The sequence below is a fragment of the Elaeis guineensis genome, chromosome 3 (assembly GCF_000442705.2).
Source record: "Elaeis guineensis isolate ETL-2024a chromosome 3, EG11, whole genome shotgun sequence".
Taxonomy (NCBI): Eukaryota; Viridiplantae; Streptophyta; class Magnoliopsida; order Arecales; family Arecaceae; genus Elaeis; species Elaeis guineensis.
Window position 1 is genome coordinate 97780574 of NC_025995.2, and position 26481 is coordinate 97807054.

Consider the following 26481-nt stretch of genomic DNA (forward strand, 5'->3'; position numbering starts at 1 on the left):
GATAATATAACGCGTGGAACTGCAATCACTACTTTAAGGTAATCTCTCTTTCTCTCTATATACATACATATATGTGTATATATATATGTGTGTGTGTATGTATATGTGTGTGTGTGTATATATATATATATGTGTGTGTACATACATGTGTATATACATACATACATACATATACGTGTGTACACGTTCGCGCACGCACACACACATATATATACGCGCGCTAGGATATATATATATATATGTGTGTGTGTACATACATTTGTATGTACATACATACATGTGTATGTACATACATACATATATGTGGGTACACGTTCGCGCATGCACACACATATATATATGCATGCTCGGATATATATATATATATATATATATATATATATATATATATATATATATATATATATATGCATGCATGCTAGGAAACCATATTACCATGGAAACAGAAAAAAGCTACCTCTCTCCTAAAATCATTAAGAGTTTATTATTTTAATAGTAGAGATCATTGACCGAGAATTGCCCAGTACTCAATCAGTTATCTCTATCTCATTTACAGTTTTAACAAACTCATACAAATAATTCGTTGAACTGATACAATCCTAAAATATTTAGGAGGAGGAGGAGGAAGAAGCATGCAGCAATTAAAATAACAAAAAGAAGAGACTAATTAAGAGAAGTTCTTCTTCCATTGTTCAAGATTTCCACGACCACCTTCGTCATGTGAACTTAGACTTGCACTCCTGTGATGCGATCCGGGCCTCCTTGGCCAATCCACTGACCTTAATGTCACATGTTACATCCATGCTCTTATTCCCCATCTCCAACTCGCCCACCGTCTTCCTCACAGAGAATTCAATCATCAAGGATAGAGGGATGACGTCCTTCGACCCTTTTAGACTACTTTGGATCTGCTTTGGTAGCAAGACGTGCGATCCCTTGAGGGCTAGTTGGAAGGTGGTCGTGTTCTGATACCCCTGATGGAATGCCTTCGTCTTTCCAACCGCAATTCCTGCGCCGTGGTGAGCAAGGATGGCCTTCCCACCAGCCTCGTAGGAGTACCCCATGCGCAAGCTCGGGTTGTCGACTCTCATAGTGAAATCATACTCGGGCTTCGGTGGGGAGCCACCTCGAGGATTTGGATTCTTGAGCACCAGCCGGGTGACGGAGAAGAAGGGGTCGGCAGGTCGCACGACCAAGAAGTAGATGATGGTGATGGTAGCAGCTAGGATGCCGGCGACGAGGGCGATGCTGATGGTCCACTTGAGGCATGGGATGATGGGCCGCCGCTCGCGGCGGTTGTCGTGGTCGTTGCGGTACTGCTCGACGAGCTTGGCATTCTCTGGGGGTGGAATGCGGTAGATTTGCTCCCTGGGGACTTGGACGACGTAGGTTTCGGGGAGACGGGGCGCGGGACTGAGGTTGGCGGCGGCGGTCTGGTGCCCGGGCGGAGGTGGTGGGGTGTCGGCCCGCTCCGCCATGGCGGGACGGGGGGAGAGGAGTTGCGCAAGAGGGGTAACAGGGGTAGAGAAAAGGGGAGGGGTTTGCATGGGGAGGGTGCAGGGGGTTGGGGGTCAGAGGGGGAGAAACACCCGGACGCGTATGACAGCATGGATGCCGCGAGGCCAGCCTAGGAAAGAACCACATCATTGACTTGGTCAACAAGGTATCATGTCCCGGATAGTTGGGGTTGTCTAAAGCCACCGCAAGCAACACTGGACCGGACCAACCATTTGGACCGGCACTCAAATGGTTTGTTCGCCATTTTCCCGATTGGCAGTGTTGATTTAGTTGTCAAGGATGTCCTACCATGTATGAAGCTTTTGATTCATACGTAAGCTATCCACAGATGATGACAGGTATAATAATTCAAAATTTTATTTAAAAAGATGAGTTGAAAGGGTGAGGTTAAATATATACTCTTCTTATTTTAAGCTCTAATATCCTCGTTAGACTAAAGATCTAAATCTATATATATCCATTCATAAACATCACGATCGGCTCATGTATTCATTCATAAATATCATGATTGGTCGTGATCAATCTCAACGAATCAATTCTGCAGTATCTTCTAATTCATATAGACTATACGGCACGGATCCTCGTGTATTTAAAAATGAGGCATTTTACTCCCATCAAGGCTCTATGAACTCGTGCTTTAGTATCCTTTTGATCCACGTAGACTATGAGTTGATTGATTATAATACTATTTATCATAATTCAAAATTTCATTAAAAAAATTAGTCAAAAAATATTATTTAGATTCTTAAGTTTTATATAAATACTTAAGAATTTTTCAGTGAATAATTAACATATGATTAAATATATATTTTTATCGGTCCTCACCGGCTGATTTAGATGAGACCACTTGAACGAGGCGTTTGCATCCTTGGATGTACATTGGCTCACAGGAAGGGCTAAAGGAACCTGATAGGATCAACAGTTTGTCTGACCAGCCTTGGTGACTGGAATTCAATCAGCATACACGTCCAAGATCTTGGAGGGCATCTTTTTAACCACTGGGTGAAAGCTCTTGCTGAGCCGTCGAACCACCAGTATTACGCCTTGAACCAGATGTTATTGTAGCATGCTCAGGTAGGGCCACATCGAAGTGTCGTCTATTTAAAAAGAAAGATTCAGGGTATCGAGCACGTCTCGCACATCCCACCACTGTTTCCATCTGCATAGCAATCTTTAACAGATAATTCAATGACTCGTTTTCATGTTAATTGAAAGAAACTAGCAAATAGAATAGGGAAATTTATACTTCCTTTCATGTGAATCTGACACTAGTAAACTCGAATACCATGATAAACATCCACTGCTATATAAAGTCCATCTATGAGGTACAGAACATAAGCTCAAGGACCAGGCGTCGGCATGAATAAGCCCACCCTTACCATTTCTAAGAACGAACCCAGCACCGGCAGAATTTTCTTAACCGTGCGAGGTGTGGGAAAGCTGCCAACGAAATTAATGAGCCCGAGCAATTTTTCTTTACTTTTTTTTTTTTTTGATTTAAGGGAGGTACGAAGCATCTTAGCACCCACTTTATCGGCAGAGCAATTTTATGCGTGCATCATTACTGACGCTCCAAAAGGCATTGCCATGCGCTAAAGATTCTAATATCGAGTTTGGAATAACCCCGGCACTCCAAATCCTGGAACCAAATAGTCCCTGGACGCATATGCTCTTTTTTTTTTTTTCTTTTCTTTTTTCATGTGAAAGGGAGGAAGCATAAGCTGCTGCTGCTGCTGCTTCTTCTTCTTCTTCTTTACAATCGAAAAGAAATCCCAAAAAAATAAACTAACAGCGAAGAAAATGAACACCAACCTAGTCAGCCATAGCCAACATAATGGTGATACAAGAGAGAGACAGAAGAGACAAAAAAACTCCAGCATTAAGTCTTCCAGCCAAGTTATCGGCCGGTTGATTAGCCTCCCGATAAGCGTGAGAGAGCGTAAATGCGTTCAAAGAGGCAGTACAAATGGTGATATCCGCTAACATAGGATGGCAAGGAGGGAAATCATTAGTCTGCTTCAGGCTCTGAAGTTGTTTTGTTATCCAACTGATCACTGTAAACGAATCGCCTTCCAGCCATATCCTTGTGAAGCCCAATCGATAGACGGCAATCGTGAGAGCTCTCCATGCTACCAATAGTTCTGCTTCCGGAATAGATCCAGCCACCGTTCTGATTATTTCAGCAAATACAACTCTTCCAAGGTAATCTCTGATGATATATCCTAGGCCAGCTTCCCCATTGGACCAGGACGCGTCAAAATTCACCTTAACACGGTCACAGGGTGGGGGTACCCAAGAAATCACCATAGGAGGTCAAGCTGATGGACTCACAGAGTCGCCGGTACCCCAGCACTATTGGCCATTTGCCAAGGAAGAAAACAAGTCCGCTTGAAAGTATTCCTGAACATACCTCAGAGCAGAACGATGGATATTACAGGCACTATGTGCTTTGTGATTGAATATAAATTCATTTCTTGAGTTTCAGATCACCCACGCAATTTAATAAATAATTGATTTCTATAACTGCAGCACTCTGAACTCTTCTGTAAGGTTAATTAGGTCCTGCAAAGAATTTTAATGACAACCTGATAAGTTTGAGTACTGAAGAATCGCCCAGATCTCCAATATGCACGGGCATGATAAGAGGCAGTGTTGAATGTCCTCTGTAGTCTGCTGACATAATACACAAACCTTCTTTTGCTGTTGGAGCAAACCTCTATCTTGCAGTATAGCATTGCATGGAAAACATCCTCTACAGACCTTCCACCAGACCAATTGAACTCGAGGGGCAACTTTCAATTTCCAGATCCAAGAGAAGTTGATCCGCTGATAATGATTTTGAGAATGAAGTATATGACTGTAAACATCTGGAACTCTAGGTTTAGGACTCATACCATTATGCCAGATGAGACAATCCTTGCAGTCATTATTGGAAAGAGGGATAGATTGAATCAAAGAGCTGAGTTTAGTGGAGAACACCTTGTTCAGCTTTTCAGGATTCCATTGCCTATTAGAAGACATAAGGCCGGCTACTTTCCAATCCTCTTGGATCTTATGGGTATTCATTGGAATAAAGCATAAGCTTTATTGATCAGTAGCAGAAAAGCAAGGAACAATGTAAGATAGGTACAAACACTGATAGACCTTGATAATTACAACAAAAAAGATAATACACCCATTGAAGAAAAGTGAGAGAACAAATAGGAACACTCAAAGACAAATAATGGCTCCATAAATACAAGGCATAACACATTAGAGAACCACTTATATATATACAGTCAGAGAAGAGAATCCCAAGTGAGATGGTAGGAAACCAGCGGACCAAAAACAACTGAGAAAGATAGATCCAATGGTATACGAAGATAAGAGATCTAATTGAGGCACCATCCAATATAAATACACCAGCAAAGCCAAGAACCAGTCGTAGTGAAGAAGCCAAAGTGACTAGTTAAAATGCTGATGATGAGCAGATAGAACATGTAGAACACCCCACACTCATATTGCAATATCTCCTATTCCACATAAGTTATGAGTCAGATTTTTTCTGTTACCATATATAACAATTCAAGACCTTATCCAAAATGACTAACCGAAAGGTATTATTTAGATTTTTTGATCCTATATAAATATCCAAAATTTTCCAACATCTACATGGATCCTCACCACTTCATTGCCGATAGAAATTGACTATTAAATCCAACAATATATAGTTATATTGTAACTGTTGGAATTTGATGTCTCGAAATTTGATGTACAAGGAGTCCACAGCGAGATTCAGGATGACGAACAGAGTCCAACGAATCTAAGAACGGTCCAAACAAAATTCAAACGGAGGAGATACGCACAAGAGAAGCTCGAGAATAGGTGGCATGGCCCACGGGCGACGGAGGCCGACAGTGGTGCAACTAGGCCCGGTAGCACGGCCCAGTGCACGGACGCGTAGGCGCAGCTCAGGCCCAGGCATGTGCGCGCGCCCAACAAATGCGTCGGCATGCGGATCGTAGTGCGCGACAGCGCACGGTGTATCGTGGTCCATAGAGAGGTGTGTGAACCGCACACCTATTTCCCTGATGTTTTGCGCGGTCCATGGTGGACCGACGGTATTTCGAAGGGCATTTCTCATAGTCTTTGGAGATTTTCGTGGACCTGGTGACCAAACGTGTGATCGGATGGCGACTGGGGGCCTGCGGGTGCGATCCAACGGTTCAGGAGGTTCTGGAGTGCTACCAAGAGTCCTGTTATGCTTTGGACTTGGGATTGAACACGGATTTTTGCCTTTAAGAGGCTTGTGGTGAAATGGAGAGCACCGATGGCCTATGATAAGTTCGGTGGAGACCTGTGTGCAGCAGTCAAAAAATAGGGAGTTAGGCAGCAGGCAGCAAATAGCAGATTCTGAAAAGATGCTAATAGAAAGTAGGAGCATGAGGCTTTAGGCGGACTGTCAAGCAGCGAACAACGAACATTTTAGGAGGTCTCTTTAAGAGAGAGAGCTTTTGTAAGAGAGAGCTTCTTGTATAAGAGAGATTGAATGGACGAGGGTTGAGGATGTGATCTCCTCTTGTAATTTTTTCTTTTTCATAGTGAAGCTTGTATGCCCTGTGGAGACGAGTATTTTAGCTGATCTACGTATTTGATTATGTTTCTATTTTTATTTTTTCTTTCTTCCTGCTACACTGAGCGGTATCAAAAAAGTCTTGTGGTGGTAGTATCCTGGCCAAACATTTCTAACAGTAACAAGACATCAATAAATAAGAAATCGAAGAGACAAAAATCAATGCAAACACACAGAATTTACTAAAAAAATCTTTAAATCAAGAAAAAAATCACGAATAAAAAAAGATGAAAATTTTTACTATCTTGAATCGTAGATATTACAGAGTAAAAAATAAAAAAAAAAATTGAAAAGCACTCACACCTCAAAGATATCATTTCTCACCAAAAGGATATCTCCACAATCTAAATACAAGACATCTCTTCAACCTACAGCATCTTAAAATAAGCATGAAATGATACTGTGAAAAGTGCAAGTTGCAGGCGAAGCATGTAATAAATTCCATAAAGAACGGTTGATGTAGAATCCCAAGCCATATCATAACTTGTAGATATATACAGCTAACCATAAGCACATGTATAAAGAAAATGCAACCCAGCCACAAGCATTTGTGGAAGGATAGAAAATGATAAGCAGCATTGAAGCCCATCCATGGGAGAAATAAACAGCAGTTTAATCCCCAGTAACATGATTTCAGAGAAACCCTTATAGTGAAACTATGAGTATAATGACCAGCAAAGAAGATCTGAAACCCAGGAGAACAAAAGAGTATGGTGAAGAACATATCACCATCTTCTTGAAACTGTGGTTGCACATCAATGCACTCATTGAGTTGATAAACATCTGCTTGTAGAACAAATAGTGCCACCTCCAGTAAATTTTCATCAAATTTTAAATTCACCCCAACTACATTTTCAGTTTTTTCCTTTTTTTTTTTTTTGTTTATCTTCCATTACTCCTCCTTCATCTTGGAATACTATTACATCACCATCATCTTTTTTTTTTTTTTATAGAGAGAGAATTAAACAGTAGGCGATAAAGTAAAATAGATAAAGACAGGGTGGACTATAGAAATGGAGCCAGCCAAGGCAGCAAAAAATGGAAACACTGAGGATGACCCAAATAAAATTTTTCAAATCTAAAAAGAACAGGATCCCTAGAACAGTGATTAACAACAAAAATTAATAAAGAACAATGATCAGATGCGATGCGATTAAGTGTGTTACAATCAATTCAAGATATAAATCCAACCAACCAGCAAAGAACAAATATCTATTTGCATGTGCATTTACTGATTAATGGTCTGCGCAAAGAGCAAATATCTATTTGTGTAGGGAGTTATATGTAAGAGTATTAGAGTGTTTATGTTTAGTTAGAATAGTCCGAACAAGGCTAAATTTAAAAATGAGCATTTTCACATATAGCACCTTATGCTACATCAATACTATAATAATTTTATTATTATTATTATTATTGGTAAAACGGATGGCTTGCACTCGCCAGGTATGAAACCATGAATACATCTCACACAAAGATTATCTTTTTGCGGATTCGGATCCATATTAGTAATTGAACCGTTGCTACACTGGAACACCTCCTCCCAAAGCTCTAGTCGGTTTCCGGGCTGGCAATCTCTCGCCTTCGTCCTGCTAGGGTTTATCAGCGGCTTCCTCCAACCGCCATGAAATCTTTTTAAAGCCCTAATTGACCATTCTCTTACTCCAATTCGTACCTCCAAAACCCTCTCAGCCCCTCGAATCGTTCCCTCCCGTATCGGGCGGCCATGCCGAAGGTCTACGGCACGGGGACTTACGACTTCCGCCGGCACCGGGTCGCCGAGTACCCCGTCGAGCTCGTTCAGGGGCCGGCGGCGAAGACGCTGCCAGAGAAACTGCTGGAGCAGCGGCCGGAGGGGAACCTCTCGAGCTCCATCACCCTGCTTGAGATCCAGCGGGACCGGCTCACCAAGATTGCCGCGGCCAACTGGCTGAAGACTGCCGGGGCGGACGCAGCGGCCCCCAAGTTTGATCCAGAGCTGGTGAAGGAGATCTATGAGACGGAGCTTTTGGTCTCTGGGGACCGGAAGACGGTCCCCCTTCAGAGGGTCATGATTCTGGAGGTGAGTCAGTACTTGGAGAACTATCTGTGGCCTAATTTTGATCCGGAGGCTGCTACATTCGAGCATATCATGTCGATGATCCTGATGGTAAATGAGAAGGTAAGGCGTTGAACTTTCTCGAGTTTTACAAAAACAAAAAAAATGGGAAGATTATTTTTTATTAGTTTATTTATTTATGTTCTTCTTTTGTGAAGTTCCGGGAGAATGTTGCAGCATGGATTTGTTTTCATGACAGGAAGGATGTGTTCAAGGCGTTCCTGTGGAGGGTTCTTCGGCTTAAGGAACAGGTTAGATTTGTTGTCTATTTATTTATTTGTTGATTTGTTTTGTTATTTAACGTTATATACTTGAACAAATCATTTGTATATTTTATGATACTATGACCTGTATATCTTTTTATGTCTATTTCTTCTTCAGTATGGTGTATTGGGTGTGTGATTGAACAATTAGTTGCAGAGACAACAGTATTTAACAGTGTCAAGTATTTTGCTTTTACCGTCTTAGATTTCTTTATTTGCTGAGTGGCTGTTGGTTATGCATATTCACAGGGAAGAGCCTTGAGTATAGCAGAGAAGACAAATTACTTGCTTTTCATGATCAATGCCTTTCAGGTATGCAGATGTTGGAATACTTCTTTCATTGAAAATAAAGGTAGGATTGCAGCTGGCATTAATCTTATGGCAGTCCTGTTTCTTGAACATTTCATTAGGTCAGCCAAACTTTCATCTGTTCTCATGTAAATATGATCAGTCTTGCAAAAATTTTCAATTATATACATCTTATATGAAATTCCGGTCTGCATTTTATCTCTTGCTTGCAAAACCTATGCGTATACAATAAGCTTACTCGCACTAGTACAACTAGCAAGGGTTAATGTATTGGGACATATCAATCCATACCATGCTGTTTGGATACAGGCATGGTAGAATGGCTTGTACCGTTGTATCGCTTGTGTTGGCTCATGCTAAGTAATCCAGCTGATGCTAACAGTGTTTTATGGAAACGAGCTTTTGACTTGTGTTTAGCAGGGCTTATCCTGGTTCTCTGTCATGGCATTCCTTGAGCAGCACAAGCATGGAACATAGTACTTACATCCTATAAATCTAATAGGTTGATTAATACAGATGCTTTAAAAGCTGGTAGTATTGGCTGCCAAAATTGGCTGGGCTGCTTTAACATTTTTTATCATGTTGGAGGTTGGAATATAGAGTTGATTTGTAAGTTAGTATTTGATATTGGCAAGTTCATAATTCCTATCTATTTACAACATCTTATTTGATTTGTTATATTTTATTTATTAGATAGTAAGTACATTTTGAATTTTCTCCTTATAATTATTGTTTATTTTAGTTTGTTATTTTTGGGCCAGGTTGATCTCTTGATGCATGCCTGGGCATCCATTTAGCAACTGGTTGTCAGGCATTCTTGTTCCATCTTTCACCTATAATCTTTTAAGACATCGATCAATTCTGTAGTGCAGGTCATTGAAGTTCCTTATTGGATGTTGCTGTTTAATGCTGCAACTCTTGCCACCATTTGCTACCTTTTGAGATTCAAGACCATGGACTATTAAACTGTGAAATCGAGAATCAAACTCATTGCCCCTTAAGAGGGCGTATATTTAAGGTCCATGTGCAACTGGCTGGCAGACCCTTAAATGGACAAAAATAATGAAAACAAAATAAGAAAACAAAGAGATAGGGATAGTAGTAAAGGAAAAGGTAGGGAGAGTAGTAAAGGAAAAGGAAGGAGAGAAAGAGAGAGACCATAAGGGAGAGAAAATGAACTGCAGAAACTAGTTTCTTCTTACTAAAAGATTAGGTCATCAATTTGAGGGAAAACATAACTAAGATGCACCTCTCTGCCCCCTACTGCTTTCTTTCACTTGATGCTTTAGAGATATTATTGCAACAATGCTTCAGTTTATCATTTTGTGCTTCTCAATGGTCTTTCTGCGGAAGTTAGCTTCCCAATGATCTGGCTCGATAAATGGAATGCTATTTCTTGTTTACTTTCACTTTCCCTCAATAAAAATGATAAATCCATGTTAAAATGATTTTCTTCATGGTGGCATGTGTGGTCATAAGTTGTACATAATAGAATAACTATCATGATGTACCATTTGCTAAACTTTTTATTATAGTTCATCACAACATTTAGTGCTAATAACCATGTGTTCTAAGGCATCAGTTCAACGTCCTAATATTCTTGACTACTGTTAGTGGTTGATGCCCTATTAGTATGTTGCGTCTGCTTCTCAAGTGCTGCAAGCTTGTAAATACAAGATAAATCTTGATTAATGCATATTAGAACATCAAGGGTGACATTTTCTACACCTTTGCAAGAATAAGCTTGTGGCTGCATATATGGAAAGTTACAATGTACAATTATTATATATTGTCTCATCTTTCACAACATTGTCTCATCTGTTTAGTCTTCCTAACCTGGTGTAATTATGAAAGTGTTATCCATCAAAGTAAGAAGGTGATCCCATTTTATATGGTTTGGAACTTCTACATCATTGGTGAGGGGTCGATGAGCACTCAATTCCTTGTAGGAGCCTGTGAGTGCGATGTTACTCTAAGAGCATCATTTCTCTTCTCCCTTCTTGTTCGGAAAGTATATTAGAGCTCCATGCAGACGGTCATACTAAAGGCCACACTTTCCAATGATATCTATTTCTTCTATGACGCCTTAAGGAGACATTGTAGCTGAGCTTTGGATTTTAAATTGTTCCACAATGAAGTTATAATTGGACAACTTCATGGTTCCATTCTGCTAACATGGTATCATCCTCAATAGGAGAAATGATGCTTTTGCCTTCTTTTCATAGATTGAACATTTGTATTTCTATATTTATGTACGTGCTCATTCTGTCATCATATTCTTCAAAACCATAAGATACTTTATACACAATTAACTATCAGTTTGAAACCATTTCAAAAGGTAATGACCCAGCAATAGCACACTTATGAGCAGCTACAGAGATCATGATCCATACATGCATGACGGTTAGCTCTCTGTGGGTAGAACTCCCCAAATTTATTTAATGAGGAACATGTCATAATGTATTCAAACAGCGTTCACTTAAAGGAGGAGCTTTTTATACAGTAAGCGTCCGCCTATGCTTGCGTCTCAAATGAAATGATGTTTCTTGGCCATAAAACCCAACATGGTACACTATTGAATTCATGTGATTGTATGCAATTGGTGGGCAAAAAAGCAAAGCCTAGAGACATGCCTGTAAACTATTTCTGTTTTTGTTCCATGAGGAAAAGGAACTAACATGAAAATAGTAAAATAGGCTTCTTTGGTACCATGGTAGGACCCAAAGTCCTATAACATCTAACTGTGATCAAACCATAGCAAATACATAGAGGGACATGCGATAAAGGAGATAGGAAAGGGCCAAAATTTTGAAGTGATGCATAATATTATAGAAAACAATTTTTCCAGCCATTCATAATTTTAAATGCATAGAGCAATGCAACTAACCATCTCCATTACTGAAGTGATGCATGGAATTGCTTCACCTTCTATCAAGATTTGAAATTTTGGTTTTTGGTTTTGGTCAAGTCTGTGAAGTCTTGGGTTGTGGCACTTCCAACAGTTTTTGAAGTTTTGCATTTATGATGAAAAAATAATAAAAAAGTGAAAAAGAAGCCAATAAAAGTTATAATACAATGTTTTTGAGTATTTTGTGTAATATAGATTTTTTGTATATCTAGTTTTCACAAATTTAGGCTGAAGTAACTATTTCATGCAAGTTAAATCAAGTATATTGGTATTGTTTTCCTTATGAACACATTATTATTTAATTCTTGAACTTCACTTTGTAAGAAAATGTTGATGCTATAGAGTTATGTTATTATCTGTCTTCTCTTTTAACTCCAAAAAAAGGTACTGACAATTGATATAATAGAGCCTATTTTAAATAATTAAATATATAATCCCTATAAAATTGTAAACACCAGAAAATACTAAAAATATTTATGATCGGTTTTTGTCAATTTTGGCCGACACCACCACAACTGAACTAAAGAACCAGAACTGACCAAGAAATCAAATTAGGCCAATAAACTGTTAGCCTTTTGAGGTGCATTTTGCTTGCATACTAAGTTATTTACTTCTCTGTTGAAGGGGGGACATATATCAGAAATATGTAAATCATATTTATTTTGCATCCCTTTTTTTTTTTTAATCCCCTTGGAGAGGGACATATATCAGAAATACATAAATCACATCTACCCTGTAGTCCCTCAAAGAGATTGGATGTGTGATGAGAAGGCACTCGGTGATGGAGAGACATGGTAAAAAGGAAAAAGGGATTTTGTCACTGTAAAGACTACACAAAGTAGCTTATCCATATATGCAGCTTTACAATCCCTTAATTCATGTTAAGGTACCGCAAAATGTAGGGTATGCCCCTACAAGTTGCTGGGCAATTGTGTTTAAAAAATCATATACTAAGGTGGCTACAGTACAAAGGCAACTAGGATTGTCAATCTGATAGAAAATAATGATGAATGTAAAAGTTTATAAAGAATATATGTACATAATACATTTAAATCTTAGCTGATGATCAGGGATCACTGGCATCAATGTCATCAATGTTGAGTATTTGTTTGCTTAATCCTTATAAGGTCTAAAGCATTGGGTGTTCACTCCAGCAATTAATTTTCTCCAAGTTGATGAATCTTTGTTATTTGTTAAACTTTTAGATGTTCTTCTGGATGTTCAGGTGCATGTCAACTTGTCACATGTTGGATGTTCACTTTTAGTGGTTGAGGGTTTTATGGACTTTTCTATTTGGGTTGGGAAAAAGAGTGCTTTAACTTTAGGTATTTCTTCATGCAGAAACAGTGATGTCAAAGGCGCCAAAAGGCATGCCTCAGGTGCTTAGGCGAGGCACCATAAGGGGTCATCGCTCCTTGATGCTTTAGGTGATGCGTCTTCACTCAGACGCACGCCTTTGCCGCCTTTTAGGGCCTTTCTTAATAAGGCGAGGCGTTTTGCCTTTGGCGTCTTAGTGAATTCTATGATTATTTTTTTTTAATAGCTAAAAAGCGTAAAAAATCTAAAGGGCCATCCATTTAACTTTGTTACTAACAGGGAATAAAGTGGTCAATTAGTATGACACAGTTAGTTTTGAAGAGATAGAGGCTGATTCAAATGAGACAAAAGAAAATGTTGAAGGATATAAATTCAATGAAGGGGGAGAAGATGAAAGAGAGGACAACTATGCAAGTGAAACTGAATCTGATGATTCCATTAATAAACTTTAGGCTTTAAGGCTGTTTATCTTTTTTGTTTCATTTATATGATTCCATTTTAGGGCTGTTTTTATTTTTTATTTTATTTATGAGACTCCATTGATGGACTTTAGGATTTGTTATATTTTCTGTTGCATTCATGAATTTAGAGCTGCCTATGGCTTGTTATCATATACTTTATCTTGAACTAGTTGAGCATTTTACTGTTTTATATATATTTTATACTTAAATTATTAATTATATGGTGATTCATATTACAATAGTTATCTTTAGTTGTTATTTATTTATATATCATATTTTTTATTTTTATTTTTTCAATTTTAGCACCTTCACTCGAGTGAGTGCTTTTCTAGCGCCTCTCACTCGAAGGTGCTAGACCCTCCAAGCACCTTAAGGGCGCCTTTCGCCTTTGACTACTTTGTGCAGAAATTCCTCTGTGCGGACCACAATAGTCAGATTATGCAGAGTATGTAAAAAAGGGCTAGTTAGAAATTTTCAGCTGATTATTGATCTCCAATATTTGACTTGATCTGAGCAAGCTACAAAGTATTGGGTGGATTCTCTTAATTATCCTGCTTTTGCTTTATGAATTTTTGAAACTCCATGACTTTCATTGTTGGGCCGATGAATATTTATTACAAAGGTTGTGGAATTGAAGCCGCTTATTTAACAATGGTAGCATTATTGTAAGCATTTAGTTTTTTTTACTCTCAATCATGATCTGTCATACCACCCCATACCATCCAGTACTGGGCGTACTATACCGAAAGAAAACCGATATGGAACTCAACTTTAAGTTGGTACAAGCCCCACACTGTCATGTACCAAGGAATATTGATATGTATCGAGACATATGGAGGTGCAACGAGTTGCATATCAAAGTGTAACGAGTTGCATATCAAAGCATATTGGCTTGTATCAAGGTGTATCGAGATAAAAATTAAGTAAAATGGTTAGAGAGCTAGTTTAGTACAGGATGAGTACCGTACTGACTGTATCGCACCATACCAGTAAGGTACCTGGTGCCAAGATTGCAGACACTTGCTCTCAGTATTCAATCATATGCTATCTTGCCAATTCTATGAACGCCATCTAGTGATGCAGGCCACATAGATCAATTGGGTTAGTATTGTTTTATCTTAATCCTTTACTTTGGACGGAAAGGAAAGATTATGTGTGAATGATCTGCTGAATCAGATCTTGTTGCCTGATTAGATTCCACTGATTGAGAGTTTCAAGAATGAGTAACCTTTGTGGTAGTGGTTCTGTAATGAAATAGCAATTGAGCTTTGTTGATTCTTAATTACAGTTCTCTTTTAGGCTTTGTTATATTTATTATTTTTCTATAAAAAAATGTCTATTACCTATAAAAAAAAAAGAACACTGCAGCTGAGAACTTCGCCTTCGACTATATGTGCAATTATCTAATTTGGTATTTGTTCTTCTTATATTTGCTTATGTACTTTATGCTTTGCTGCAGAGTTTGGAGGATGAGATTGTTAGTGAAACCATACTGAAGTTAGTCAGTTTACAGATATGGCATGGTTTGTCTTTTGGTAGACTTCAGGTAAGTCTAGATGATTATCTGCTGTAATTCTGCATCAATTTGCATTAGCTCTTGAGAAGTAAGCGTAGTTCCTTATATAAACCTTCTTCAGATGGAGCTGTGCCTGAATCCTCATTTAATCAAGAAGTGGAAAAAAATGACAAAGAAAGAAGCAAAAGAAGCCAAAAAAGGAGGGCAGGCATTTGATCCTTCAAAGATGGTTGAAGTGACATTCCTAAGAAATCTAATTGAAGAATTTTTAGAGGTAACTGTGGCTATTTTCTTAAGTAATTGCCTGCAGCTTTTTCTTATATAGATGACCTCTTTCTTAAGTTTTTCTGGAACATGTGTCAGATACTTGATTCCAAGGTCATACAACAAAAGCATGATGATGAAGAAACACATTTTAATGATTCATATAATGTGCAAGTTGATGATTCTTGTGTCTTATACTGTGAGAGGTTTATGGAATTCCTGATCGACTTGCTGAGCCAACTTCCTACAAGGAGGTACTAGATTCTTCTTTTGTTCGTCTTTGTTCTGAAGGCAGTTTCATTTAGTACGATATTTTGGTTTTTTGTCATTATCATTTTTTTTGTTTGTTTGGCTGAACAATCAGTCCATGAATGCATGATGCTTCCGGAGATGGTTTGCTTCTTCTGTTCCTCTTTGGTTGTGTTTCTTGTACCATACTCATGTATATAACTAACTATCAATCGACATCAATCGAAAATAAAGATGGTTCTATTTGTTCTCTTTTGAATAAAGTTAGATGTGATTAAGAAATTCCTTTTTTTGAAAAATTTAGTTGTTCCAGAAGAATGTGCCCATGCGAGAGTTCTCACATCTCAAAAATTTTAGGCTTGGGAAAGGTGAATTCTGTATAACCACTGCGCAGGCACATTTAAAAGTGATCCTAGCTCTGCAACATATAACAAATCCATGTATGAGCTATTTACTATCAGACTATCATACAATGGAGGCTAACTAGAACATTTTTATGATATTATTTGGAAAACACAGTTCCATGCATGGTCATGCTATTTCTTCATTTAGATTTGTCAGATCAAGAATTTGACAGATAAGAAGTTCTTGCACTTGGCAGATGGGACTCGGTGCCTGTTGTCAGTTGTTATTACTTGCTAGGGCCTGATGTTTCATCAGATATGATATGTCAAATCTTTGAATTATTACAAATTCGGGTAAACACAAAATCTCGTTCTTTGAAAATTGGCTGGATGTCTTTTGTTGGATCTCAGTTCCTTCACTTAGATTCGTAATGAAATGGCTTGAATTTTAAGATACTGCAGGAAATTTTAGTTTCCCAATTCTCAGTTGATGTTAAATGGTCTTATAACAAAATTATATTATAACTAAATGATCATTGCAGGACTGTAATGCATGCTTATGAAAGTCATGTGGCTGACCAAGGGAAATTTTTGGTTTTCTTGATCATGAGTTGCTTAAAATAATAAATTTGGGAATGATAAAGTTTGAAACAATATCAATCTCTAGTTTTCCCAGATCAGCATATAAGTATTGTTATTATATGTTGGCCAAGTATTTTTCTGTTTCTTGGATGTATATCTTACCTATAATGACATTGCATCATTCTCTCTCTCTCTCTCTCTCTCTCTCTATTTTCGACCTTCCTGTTTTGATGCCCACAGGGAAGATCTAATTATTATTTTGTTACTTCTTTATTTTGTCTCCTGACAGATAGTTTTGGCTGTGGTTTCTTCCATGCCTTGCTTTTATTTGTTTATTTGCTTATTTGTTTATTATGTTTTGCAGATTTTTGAAGCCTGTTGTTGCTGATGTTGCTGTTGTTGCTAAATGCCATTTGAGTGCACTTTACACTCATGAAAAGGGGCGGCTTTTTGCGCAGCTGGTAGACTTGCTACAGTTTTATGAAGGTTTTGAGATTGATGACCATGTTGGGATGCAACTGAGTGATGATGATGTTTTGCTGGCTCATTATTCCCGTCTGCAAGCTTTCCAACTTTTAGCATTTAAGCAAGTACCTAAGGTATGTGTTCAAGTGTAAGTACAGTCTCTTGATATTAAGTTTATGTTATTTCTGTAATTTGTAGTTTTACATAAATTACCTTTTTTGGTTGTTCTAGTTGCGAGATCTTGCACTGTGTAACATTGGTGCAATTCACAAGCGTGTGGATCTTTCAAAGAAATTATCTGTATTGTCTGCCGAAGAACTACAAGATTTGGTTTGTAATAAGGTTGGTATATATGCATTGTTCAGTGTGATTGTTTTCTGATTTATTCTTTTTGTGTCCACACCTTTTTTATAATATGCTATATCAAATTCTGAAGTGGATTGAATCGATAAACATGGGGACATCCTTCCATTATGTGCTTATAGATTTCTATGTTAAGTTGCTGAACCATTTAAATTTTTCTTGCTTCTTTTCATATAGCATATTATTAGTATGTTCTTGGTCCATCTGAAGAAATTTTACATGAATGATTGTTACTGTTGAATGGCTATGTGTGCTAGGAGAGACTAAGGCTTAAAGAATGATTAATGGTCATTTTTTTGTTAAGGAATGAAGATGATTTTAACTGAGTTATAGTTTTAAAGAAAATTTGCCCTTTTCCAAAGAACTGCAACGTGAAGTAGCTTAAAGCATTCCATTTCATCAAAAGTACATCTATAAATGCGCACAGAAGATATCTATTAGAAAATGATGTGCATCTGTATTGCTGTTTTGCATCATTTTGACTTACTCAAGTAACAAACAATAACAAAGCCAACAATTCTGTGGAGCTACACAAAGCAGGACTACATGAATGGGAACATGCATGAAAAATTTGCATAATCTTGCAATATATCTCATAAAGTTACACCCAAAATTTTCCTTCCAGACTTTGTTTGATGATCAAGTCCTTTCATGATACGACTCAATGTTGTACAAATGCCCATTTGCTTCATCCAAGCTCTCTACATTCACTGTGCAACCTCTTTTCCTTCTTCGTATGTATGGTTGTCTCTATCTGTCTATTTATCTGCTTGTGCATTTGTGTGCATTCTCCTCAACTTGTAAATAGCTAATGATAAACCAATTTAAGAATTTCTGCATTTACAGCAAATTTACATGCATAATGAGCAAGAAGGTTATTTTTTGGGTGTGTCTAAGCCTAAAAGATAGAAGTAAATCTCTTTTGCCTTGAATTTATGGGGCTTAATATGTGGTCAATTTTAGGGTTGAGCACGGGTCGGGTTCAGAGAAAAATTTCACCTAACCGAACCCAATCGGGTTGAAGAAAGTTCAATCCGCTGCCGACCGTTTATCATGTATCAACTGTTTGAAACCGAAGTGAACGGTTTGTAGTGGGTTCAGACGGGTTGTGTGGGTTTGGGCTTCAATGTTGACCCAATGTTGAGTTTTAAGTCCAATATTGGCTCACTTAAGCTTATTTGCTCCCTTTTTTTTTTTGTCAATTTAATGTAAAAAAGGCCTAAACCTTTAGAATGAAGTCTCAACGAAGTATTGAAGTCTAAATGACGCCATCCCAAAATGAAAGTGAGTTTATGAAATACTAAATTGGTTGGATTCGATTTTATACGGGTTAAAAGTGTAGGAACCGAACCTGACCGTAAATAACCGATTTTTACAAACCTCAATCTGATTCCACCCGATTTATGTCTTTCAATTGACCGAAACCGATTTTTATTGGGTCGGATTGGGTGGGTTTCTTCGGGTTTCGGTTATTTGCTCAGCCCTAGTCAATTTGGTCTCTTTTAGTTAGCTTGTATAACCATTATAAGTCACCTTTATGTGCATTCTATTGTATTTATATAACTGTTTGCACTATGCTCACTTGTAAATGGACAAAAAATCTCAAATGTCATAGGTGATGATTAACAGCTTGGATTTAGAAATTAGATGACCTAATGTGTTTTTTACTGGTAGAGATCTTTGTTCATTTGTTAGTTTTGATTAATGGAAAGTTAATGGAAAATTCACGTTCTTGAAGCAAACCATAAGATCCCTTGGCTTTTTTGATTTTCTGCCTTGTATTCTCACATTCTCTGACTACATGTGCAGAACTGCAGTGTATTGGTACCCTTCATCTTGCTAACGGCACATGCTAGATTCTTTAGCCAGCATTTGATATAAACATTTGTGTGTGTGCATGTTCACCTGTGTTTATAGCTGTGTCCTTATTGCTACTATATTTCCCTTTTATAGCTCAAATTGGTCTCAGACGAAGATCCATGTGCTAAAAGGATTGACTTCCTTATTGAAGTTGTGGTTTCTTACTTCGAGAAAAGACAGTCCCAGAAGGATGCCATCAATGCTCTTCCTCTTTATCCTAACGAGCAGATAATGTGGGATGAGAGCCTTGTCCCAAGTATCAATTACTCTGGAGAAGGGTGCCTTGCTCTCCCAAAACTCAACCTCCAATTTCTGACACTTCATGATTATCTATTGAGAAATTTCAATCTATTCCGCCTTGAATCCACATATGAAATACGTGAAGATATCCAGGAAGCTGTTCCTCATCTTCTTGCTTACATTAATAATGAGGGAGAAACTGCTTTCCGTGGGTGGTCAAGAATGGCTGTGCCAATCAAGGAGTTTAAAATTACTGAAGTCAAACAGCCAAACATCGGAGAAGTCAAGCCTTCATCCGTGATGGCTGAAGTTACTTTTAGCATTGCTAGTTATAAAGCACATATAAGATCAGAATGGAATGCCCTTAAAGAACATGATGTCTTGTTTTTACTATCAATTCGTCCGTCATTTGAACCTCTTAGTGCAGAGGAAGCTGCCAAGTCCACTGTACCACAAAGGCTTGGTCTTCAATGTGTTCGTGGCTGTGAAGTAATTGAGATCCGAGATGAGGAAGGAGTACTTATGAATGATTTCACAGGGAGAATTAAAAGAGATGAGTGGAAACCACCTAAAGGGGAACTTCGTACAGTTACTGTTGCTCTAGATACAGCACAATATCACATGGATGTTACGGATATTGCTGAAAAAGGCAAAGAAGATGTATATGGGACATTTAACATTTTAATGAGAAGAAAACCAAAAGAAAATAATTTTAAAGCAATTTTAGAGTCCATACGAGACCTTATGAATGAATCATGTATAGTTCCTGATTGGCTCCATAATATATTTTTGGGTTATGGAAACCCCTCTGCTGCACAGTGGACAAACATGCCTGACCTCCTGGAAGTGGTGGATTTCAAAGACACATTTCTCGATGCAAACCATTTGCGAGACAGCTTCCCAGATTTTGAGGTTAGTCTTATTATATTTTAAGTTTCTGTACTCAGATTGATTGTAATGTCTGTGTTTGTGTTGCATTGCGTGTTCCTAACCTTATATTTCAACATGTTTAGGTTTGCTTTGTTAATCCAGATGGTACAGAGGGCTTGAATCCGAGTCCTCCCTTCCAGGTTAAGCTTCCCAAAACAATGAAGGGCAAAAATCATGCTCTTCCAGGCAATAAGAAGTCTAGTAAAATGGTGGATGAAGGTTCTGAGAAGGAAAAGATTTTTGTAGAGGCGTATGTTCCTGCTGATCCTGGGCCTTATCCACAAGATCAACCAAAGCAAAATTCAGTTCGATTTACACCGATTCAGGTACTTCGTAATTGTTCTTTCCATTTTCATTGGTTAGGATAACTAGATTATGTTTGGAGGAATAGCTTATGCAGAGTATATGGTTAAGATTATCATTTAGTATGAATTGTTTTCTGATTATTGCCCTGTATAGCAACAATGGTCATCATTCTTTCAAAGAGCAATCTCCTTCCTTCCCTTCTCTGATCATTTAAGATAGCTTGGAATTTGTTGATCTGAGGGACGAGATATAGTATCTAACTTAAAACAACTCTGGGATTTTTTTATAATTGTGATGTTCCTACAAACATATGGCCTTCCTTTGAGGCTGGCTCCATCTTCCCACCACACTGTAGCAGGATGAAATCTCCGATTGCTATAACCACCTTTATGTATTAAAATTCTGTGATTAAAGATTATAGTATGCTGATATATTTGTTGCTTATCATTCATCTTTAATGTAAAATCACTTTCTACATGTCTTTTAATTGAGATAAGTGTCGATTGGCAATATTCCTAATTTGTTGAAATTTTTTTATAATTACAGTATTACAAGATAACTGGATCATTTAATAGCTCAAAATAGGCTGTTTAACCAGTTAACTGTTGGTGATTAGCTTGTGTTTGCCTTGAGGTATAACAGTGGAATTAGCTCAGTGTGTGTGTGTGTGTGTATGAAAGCCATAAGGGTCCTCTGGCTCGCACTTCGTCTCTTAAACAAGCTGTTAATGAGCAACTCGACTTTGGTTTAAAAGTAAATGAGCTTGTTCAATCTCAGCTCGATAACAAAAGATGATCTTGAGCTAGGCCTGGCTTGCTCTATTGTGGTTCATTTACTTTGTTAGCTCCGCATGACCAATTGGGCTGAATATTCTCCCTATAGAAGTTTTTTCTTGCTTTTTTGGTTACAGATAGTGACAAATACTCTTTGCATGGTGGGGAACAACTTCAACTTAACACTTCAGACTGATTGCATCTATATATTTTGCAGATTGGAGCAATTATTTCGGGTATCCAGCCTGGGTTGACGATGGTTGTTGGTCCACCTGGTACAGGAAAGACAGATACAGCTGTCCAAATTTTGAATGTTCTTTATCATAACTGCCCTTCACAAAGAACATTAATTATCACCCATTCTAATCAGGCTTTGAACGATCTTTTCGAGAAAATAATGCAGGTATCAGCATCATGGCTCTTTTGAGATTATTTTTGTATGTAACAATAGTTGAATTTGAAAATGTACGATAATGAAATCTCTGGTTCTTATTGTTACAACATGCATATAGTTGATGGTCAATTGGAGCACTGTTGTAAGTTGTAACTAGACATTATCTCTAGCAAGAAATGCAGTACCAATTGGTACCGGTGCATACCCAACCATATTGTACCGGTACCAAATTGGTACATGGTACAGAGAGCGTACCAAGTGTCGGTATGCCCAACCAGCCCTGTATCGGGCATACCAACATAGTGATAGATTGGCACCGGTTTGGGGTCCGATACCGAGACGGCATACCTTAATCTCTAGTGATGCATATGTATTTTAGGTAAATCATGCAAGGAAAAGTTTACACTATAATACATATGTTGTCTGTGCAAGCTAAAGTTGTTTCTGAACCTTCATTCAATTCTTTATAATCAGCTAAGTTTCATATTCTCTGCCCTTTCTAAAATCACATGTTTGATGTATTTTTATTTTTCTGTCTCTATTTATTGTTCTGCCTCAAGGTTTCTAAAATTTTTATTAAAGAAGTCTTTGCAATGTTTTATTATAATAGTAGGAAGCCATTTCTATGTACTATGATGTCATGGTGCTCTGTGTATTAACAATTATACATGTTTGAGTTCAATGACTAAATTTGTTCTTTGTTTTTTTGGATCAAATATGGTAAATCCTTTTTTTCTGGTCAAATTAGTAACTAGACTAATGTATCCTCCTCATAGGTATATGCTACTGAAGCACCTAATTATGTAATGCACATATTAATCCAAACTTTTGGACAGACCTGGAATTTAGACAATGATCTAATAAAACCTATTTTATCTTATTATAAAAAAAGAAAAAGGAAATATAAGGTCTTAGCAATAATGTACAAATTTTACTTAACAGGCAAACTTTTTTTTTTAGGGGGGGGGGGGTGTGCAAATCAATCTAAGAAGTTAAAATTATGTATTTGTTCAAAAAGAACCAGGAAATACTTTGTGTTACCATACAAGCAGAAACATGAAATATTGTTTGCATAGTACTGCTACTTAACCTGCCTACGTTTGGTGAAGTGCAAATGAGTTTAAAAACTAAGCCATAGACTTCTGTCAACGATACAATGATAGATTTTTTTTTTTTAAAATAAAAAAATGGGCTTAATATGAACCATTTGATTTCAAACTATTACGGTAGAGCGTAATATAAAACTTAATAATCATATTCAAAAGACAGGGTCACTCTGAATCCAATGGCTTGTGACTGCCACAGAATATAGAAAACTAGAAATGCATGTTAGTAGATCAGGTAATAGGTAATATCTCTATTAGTGTATTCTTTCCTTAAAATATCATGATTTCTCCTATTTTACTCCTGGTTTCAAGATATCACATGGTCTCCATTATTTTGTCCTCTACTATGTGGGCACGAGAATGCTTCTTGAAGCCCTTGTTCTCATTATTCTTCAAAAGGGTACTTATTCTCAGATAATTTTTTTTACTTTTACCTCACATCTGTCTTGAGATTCTCAGCATTATCATTTCCTTGCCTCTACTCTATTGTTAGCGTCCTTATATTTCAATTGTATATATTTTCTGGCTGGTAGTTGCTTTCTCGTATATAGCATATGATATTCTTTGGATGATTTGTATTACTGTCTTTTGTTATGCTTATTTGCCGATTCAAATATTGCCACATCCAAGTATGCTAGCAATAGTGACTCTTCAAGTATTTAATGTTGATGTCTCCTTTTCTTGGCTACTTGTTATCTTGATTTTGCTTTCTTTAGTATTTGGTATAAATTGAAGTCATGCCTGCATATGTTTCTCTTTCTGTCCCTGCTGCATATGATTACTAGAGCCAGGTAGAACAGGAGTTTAAGTAGGCTGTTTTTGCATATGATTACTAGAGCCAAATATAACTGGATTTAAAGTAGGCAGTTTTTCGAACTGCCGCAAAATAGTAATCAGCAATTCAATGGTGTCATATACTTGCATTTTTGAGCTTGTTTTGTGCTTGCCCAAAGTATTATCCACTCATATTTCATTGGCATTGTCAGAGGGATGTACCTGCTAGATACCTCCTTCGGCTGGGTCAAGGTGAGCAAGAACTAGCAACAGATCTGGACTTTAGTCGTCAAGGTCGTGTAAATGCTATGCTTGTACGGCGACTAGAACTGCTCAGTGAAGTAGAGAGACTCGCAAGGTCCCTTCAGCTGCCGGAAGATGTAGGCTATACTTGTGAAACTGCTGGATATTTTTGGCTGCTGCATGTGTACTCACGCTGGGAGCAGTTTCTAGCTGCTTGTGCCCAGAATCAAGACAAACCATCATTTGTTAAAGATCGTTTCCCATTTCTGGAGTTCTTCTCCAATGCTCCCCAGCCTGTATTTACTGGTGAATCCTTTGAGAAAGACATGCGAGCGGCAAAGGGGTGTTTCCGCCATCTCTCAACAATGTTCCAAGAGCTGGAAGAATGCAGAGCTTTCGAGTTGCTAAAGTCAACGGCTGATAGAGCAAATTATCTGATGACTAAACAGGCTAAGATTGTGGCCATGACTTGTACCCATGCGGCTTTGAAGAGAAAGGATTTTCTTCAGTTGGGCTTCAAGTATGACAACTTGCTGATGGAAGAAAGTGCGCAGATATTAGAGATCGAAACATTTATACCAATGTTGCTTCAAAGGCAGGAAGATGGTTATGCTCGCCTTAAACGCTGTATATTGATTGGTGATCATCATCAGTTGCCTCCAGTTGTTAAAAATATGGCCTTCCAAAAGTATAGCCATATGGATCAAAGTCTTTTCACTAGATTTGTTCGTCTTGGTGTCCCTTATATTGAGCTTAACGCCCAGGGTCGAGCTCGACCAAGCATAGCGAAACTTTACAACTGGAGATACAGAGATCTTGGTGACCTTCCTTACGTTCGTGATGAGTCTATCTTTCATAAAGCTAATGCTGGATTCTCTTACGAATACCAGTTGATAGATGTTCCTGATTACCTGGGGAAAGGTGAAACTACTCCTTCTCCCTGGTTCTATCAGAATGAAGGGGAAGCGGAGTATATTGTCAGTGTTTATATGTATATGCGCTTGCTTGGCTATCCGGCTAGTAAGATTTCTATTTTGACCACTTACAATGGCCAAAAACTTCTGATCCGTGATGTAGTCCAAAGACGATGCACAGCATGTGGAATTGGTCCCCCTAACAAGGCAAGTTTCATATGATGTTTAATATTATTTTTCCTGATTGAGCCCTTCATCCTGTCACCTGCTTGATTTTGTGCCTAATTTTCATCTTAATTATCCAACCACATTTGTCCTTGTGCAACAGGTTACAACAGTTGATAAATTTCAAGGTCAGCAGAATGAATTCATTTTATTATCTCTCGTCCGCACGCGTTTTGTGGGCCACCTCCGTGATGTTAGGAGATTGGTTGTTGCAATGTCCCGAGCACGATTGGGGCTGTATATATTCTGTCGTCGTTCTTTGTTCGATCAGTGCTATGAATTGCAGCCAACTTTTCAACTTTTGCTTCAAAGGCCTGATCAGCTTGCCTTGAATTTGGATGAGAGCACACCATCTACAGAGCGGCTAGTTGGAGACACTGGGAAGATTCATTTTGTAGGTGGCATCCAGGAGATGGAGAGCTTGGTTAATTTCAAGATCCATCAGCTCTACCAGGTATTGTCTCACAAACTTCTCAACAGAATCCTGTCATCTGGCAACTCAGTGCATGGTTGATAACTTGATAACTTGATATTATGACTCATTATTCAAAACTGAAAATCTAACTCATGGTCTCCTTGCCTCCTTTTTTCTGTTTAAATATTTTTTGTGACAGGCACAAATGTTGAGTCATCATGCTGCATACCAAGAGTCAGTCCCCGGTGCAAATGGACCTCCAGCTTCGCCCTCTGACAACCACGTTGAGGATACCGATATGCCCCTTGAACATGGCGAAAATGAGAATGGATCGCTTGAAAATGGTGTAGCAGATGAGAACAGGATGGAAGAATGAATGGATGAAATCAGTCCTATATGGTTGATCAAACCGATATGAGGGATTTTTGCCAGTGGACTTCCTCGTCAAGTCATGCTCGTAAGACATGAACGAAAAATTAACACAATTAGTAGATGTACACGATTTATACTGTGCCATGCCCTTTACAGGGAGTTGCTTGGGATGTCTTTATATCAAGGGAGCCATGGATGTCTCGCATGCATCAACTAATGTACAAATTTCTCGTATGACCTGAAGGCCTTAAGTAGTACCAGAGAAAGCAGGATGGCCAACCTCTTGACATCCCTAGTAGCCTTTTGTACCCTCAGCTGTAGCTTGAATTACAAGTTCTATAACCAAGAACCTGCTGTGCTTGTATCTGCTTTGGATTGCGTTTGCAGTTCATAACAACTGCTGCTGGTCTGCATTTTGCTGTTGCATGGATGACGATCCTCTGTTTCCATTTTAACAAGTTCTGAAGGCGGTCTATGTACTTGACCTTCAAAATTTATAAGACTTTGTAACATAAGATGCAAGCTACTCTCCTTACCAAAAGAAACTAGACGGCTCATCTTGTAGTCCCATTTGCATGCTTTATTCCTTTTCATTATCAAGCTGAAATCGATTGTCTGTAAGATATTTTTGGTATTTTGCTCTGAGGTCAAGGATTTCATCAA

At 38.2% G+C, this 26481-nt stretch overlaps 2 protein-coding genes across 2 annotated transcripts; one reads left to right on the forward strand and one right to left on the reverse strand.

The window, feature by feature from the left end:
* Window positions 1-545: 545 nt before the first annotated feature.
* On the reverse strand, window positions 546-1504 carry LOC105041779 (NDR1/HIN1-like protein 13). Its single transcript, XM_010918808.3, has one exon. The coding sequence runs from the start codon at window positions 1476-1478 to the stop codon at window positions 717-719; it is 762 nt and encodes a 253-aa protein (XP_010917110.1). The 5' UTR covers window positions 1479-1504; the 3' UTR covers window positions 546-716.
* Window positions 1505-7681: 6177 nt separating this feature from the next.
* On the forward strand, window positions 7682-26481 carry LOC105041626 (uncharacterized). Its single transcript, XM_010918590.4, has 14 exons — window positions 7682-8288; window positions 8384-8476; window positions 8738-8800; window positions 14943-15029; window positions 15121-15273; window positions 15363-15517; window positions 16803-17037; window positions 17135-17245; window positions 19220-20278; window positions 20380-20622; window positions 21593-21778; window positions 23862-25013; window positions 25135-25485; window positions 25646-26481. Exons 1-14 carry the CDS (start codon window positions 7854-7856, stop codon window positions 25820-25822), a joined length of 4500 nt encoding a protein of 1499 aa, XP_010916892.1. The 5' UTR covers window positions 7682-7853; the 3' UTR covers window positions 25823-26481.

Coding starts and splice junctions, on each gene's coding strand:
- LOC105041626 (XM_010918590.4), top strand. CDS start 7,854: ATGCCGAAGGTCTACGGCACGGGGACTTACGACTTCCGCCGGCACCGG. Junction 8,289..8,383: donor TCCTGATGGTAAATGAGAAG/GTAAGGCGTTGA, acceptor TCTTTTGTGAAG/TTCCGGGAGAATGTTGCAGC. Junction 15,030..15,120: donor TGTCTTTTGGTAGACTTCAG/GTAAGTCTAGAT, acceptor AACCTTCTTCAG/ATGGAGCTGTGCCTGAATCC.
- LOC105041779 (XM_010918808.3), bottom strand. CDS start 1,478: ATGGCGGAGCGGGCCGACACCCCACCACCTCCGCCCGGGCACCAGACC.